The 2349-nt window shown below is 43.1% G+C and overlaps 1 protein-coding gene across 1 annotated transcript; it reads left to right on the forward strand.

Annotated features, from left to right (window-relative positions):
• Positions 1 to 341: 341 nt before the first annotated feature.
• LOC107734416 (78 kDa glucose-regulated protein-like) lies at positions 342 to 871 on the forward strand (the record flags this gene model as incomplete). The annotated part of the gene is made up of 1 exon (XM_016546368.1): positions 342 to 871. A coding segment is annotated over one exon (528 nt), but the record flags the coding sequence as incomplete, so codon positions are not given.
• Between the last annotated feature and the right edge of the window lie 1478 nt (positions 872 to 2349).

Raw genomic sequence — 2349 nt, forward strand, 5'->3', positions numbered from 1 at the left:
GAAACAGGTCAATTTAGCTGAAAGGGAATAATTTAAGATTTTATAGGGAATTTGGACAGAATCACGGTTTTACGGCTGATCACTGAGTCGGCCAGCGATTCATTGAACAAGCCGTATAACATCAATTCTGCAATGGATATTGATATCCAAAGTATAGTGAAAACACAATTTATTAGCACAGTAACAAGATCGGCAGTTTAAGACATTAACTCGTAAGCACAAAACACAAGATACTTCTCTTTTCAATATAAATAAGGCTTTATTAGATAAATCTAGGACATATAAACTAGTCTAACACATAAACACACGCACTCACACATTCACATGATGTTTTGAACCACCTCCTGGGCAACTTTGACCTGACCGGCATCCCTCCGGCTCCCCGCAGTGTCCCTCAGATCGAGGTCACTTTCGAGATCGACGTCAACAGCATTCTGCGCATCACCGCAGAGGACAAGGGCACGGGCAACAAGAACAATATCACCATCACCAATGACCAGAACTGGCTGACGCCCGAGGACATTGAACGCATGGTGAACGAGGCCGAACGCTTCGCCAATGAGGACAAGAAGCTGAAGGAGCGCATTGACGCCCGCAATGAGCTGGAGAGCTACTCCTACTCCCTGAAGAACCAGATTAGGGACAAAGAGAAGCTTGGTGGCAAACTGTCGTCCGATGAAAAGGAGGCCATCAAGAAGGCCATCGAGGAGAAGATCGAGTGGCTGGAGTCTCACCAGGACGCAGATCTCGAGGACTTCCAGGCCAAGAAGAAGGAGCTGGAGGAAATCGTGCACCCCATCGTAAGCAAGATGTACGGCAGCGTGGGCGGCCCGCCACCAGAGGATGAAGACGAAAAGGATGAGTTGTAAATCGTCCAGATTCTGTTTTCAGTCGCATGATGCCCTCGCCTCTCTAGGTGTACATATTGAACACACTGACATTTTTTTTTGTGATTATTTATTTTTTATTATTGCAGAATAGAACATGGTCAACATGTGTGACACAACTTAACTATATACAAAACCAGGGTTTGCATGTATAAAAAATAAAATGAATAACAATAATAAATAAATAAATAATAATAGATAGGTAAAAATAAATAAAATGGGGAGAAGGAGGGGGGAGGGAGGTTGAGTAGATGGCACACACTGACATTTTTATACAAGACGGGCAAACGTAAAGACTCAAATCTCTTCAGGGAAAAACTTGGTGGGAAGAGTTAGAGAGTTGCATTTTTTTGTCTAATTTTCACTTAATTCTGGTGGGATTCTGTCAGCCCGGTTTGAGACTCGATTAAGGGTGCGGGAAAAATTGATTGACATATGTATCATGATTATAACATCTAAATCGATTTTCTAAAATGTTAAATTTCTTTAACTTCACTGTACTAGTTATTGGCATGTTAAGAGTAATTCACAGTAAGCCGTGAAAAAGAACTCAATGCAGTGTTCACTCTAACGGACGCACAGCCAAAGCGTGAGCACATTTCGCCTGACAGATGCAGTAGCGAACCGTGACTCTTGAGCCTAGTCCCTCTCCCCCTACCCTCGTCGGGGGAAAAAAATACCAGCCTAGGTTATGGTGTCCTCTTCTAAAAGAAATCTTTGACAATTCCACCTCTGAAACAAGAGGCTATCCAGCCTTAAGGCAGTCGCACACCGGACGACATGTGCAGCCCTGCACCGCGCCGCACCGCGTCTTTAAAAATCCCACATTTTGTTTTCCATGACTGTATGCACACCGGTGGCGCCACCACCGACTGTCCGCGGATCCCGACGATCCAGGCGCTGTTCATAATCCTGCCGTGCCACCGAACGCCTCAGCGCCACTCACATCATTTTCCATTAAATTACATTATATTTGTCCCAAATTATTGTTAATGTACATAATGACTTCATCCTAGGTTGGAAGATTGTGTATTGTGCATTTTTCAGCAAAACGTTTGTCTTTTTGTGGCTTTCCATTAAATTACATTATATTTGTCCCAAATTATTGTTAATGTACATAATGACTTCATCCTAGGTTGGAAGATTGTGTATTGTGCATTTTTTAGCAAAACGTTTGTCTTTCTGTGGCTCTAATAAATTGCGTGATTCATTGTGCTATAGATCGCAATTTCTCATCCCGTTTGCTGTTTTTACAATCCCCGAACTTTAAACTCATTAACACCCCTTGCTCATTCTTGAAGTTACGTTTTGACTATTTGGGGAATAGATTAAATGTTTTAACGCGACGCGTTCGGTGTGTGATACGTGTTGCACCGGGGCACCACTGTGCTTCTCGTCTGATGTGCGACCGCAACAAAACAGCACCGGCGAGAGTGACTGATATTACCAAAATAAAACAGCT

Source organism: Sinocyclocheilus rhinocerous, unplaced genomic scaffold (assembly GCF_001515625.1).
Source record: "Sinocyclocheilus rhinocerous isolate Xijiao unplaced genomic scaffold, SAMN03320098_v1.1 scaffold1632, whole genome shotgun sequence".
Taxonomy (NCBI): Eukaryota; Metazoa; Chordata; class Actinopteri; order Cypriniformes; family Cyprinidae; genus Sinocyclocheilus; species Sinocyclocheilus rhinocerous.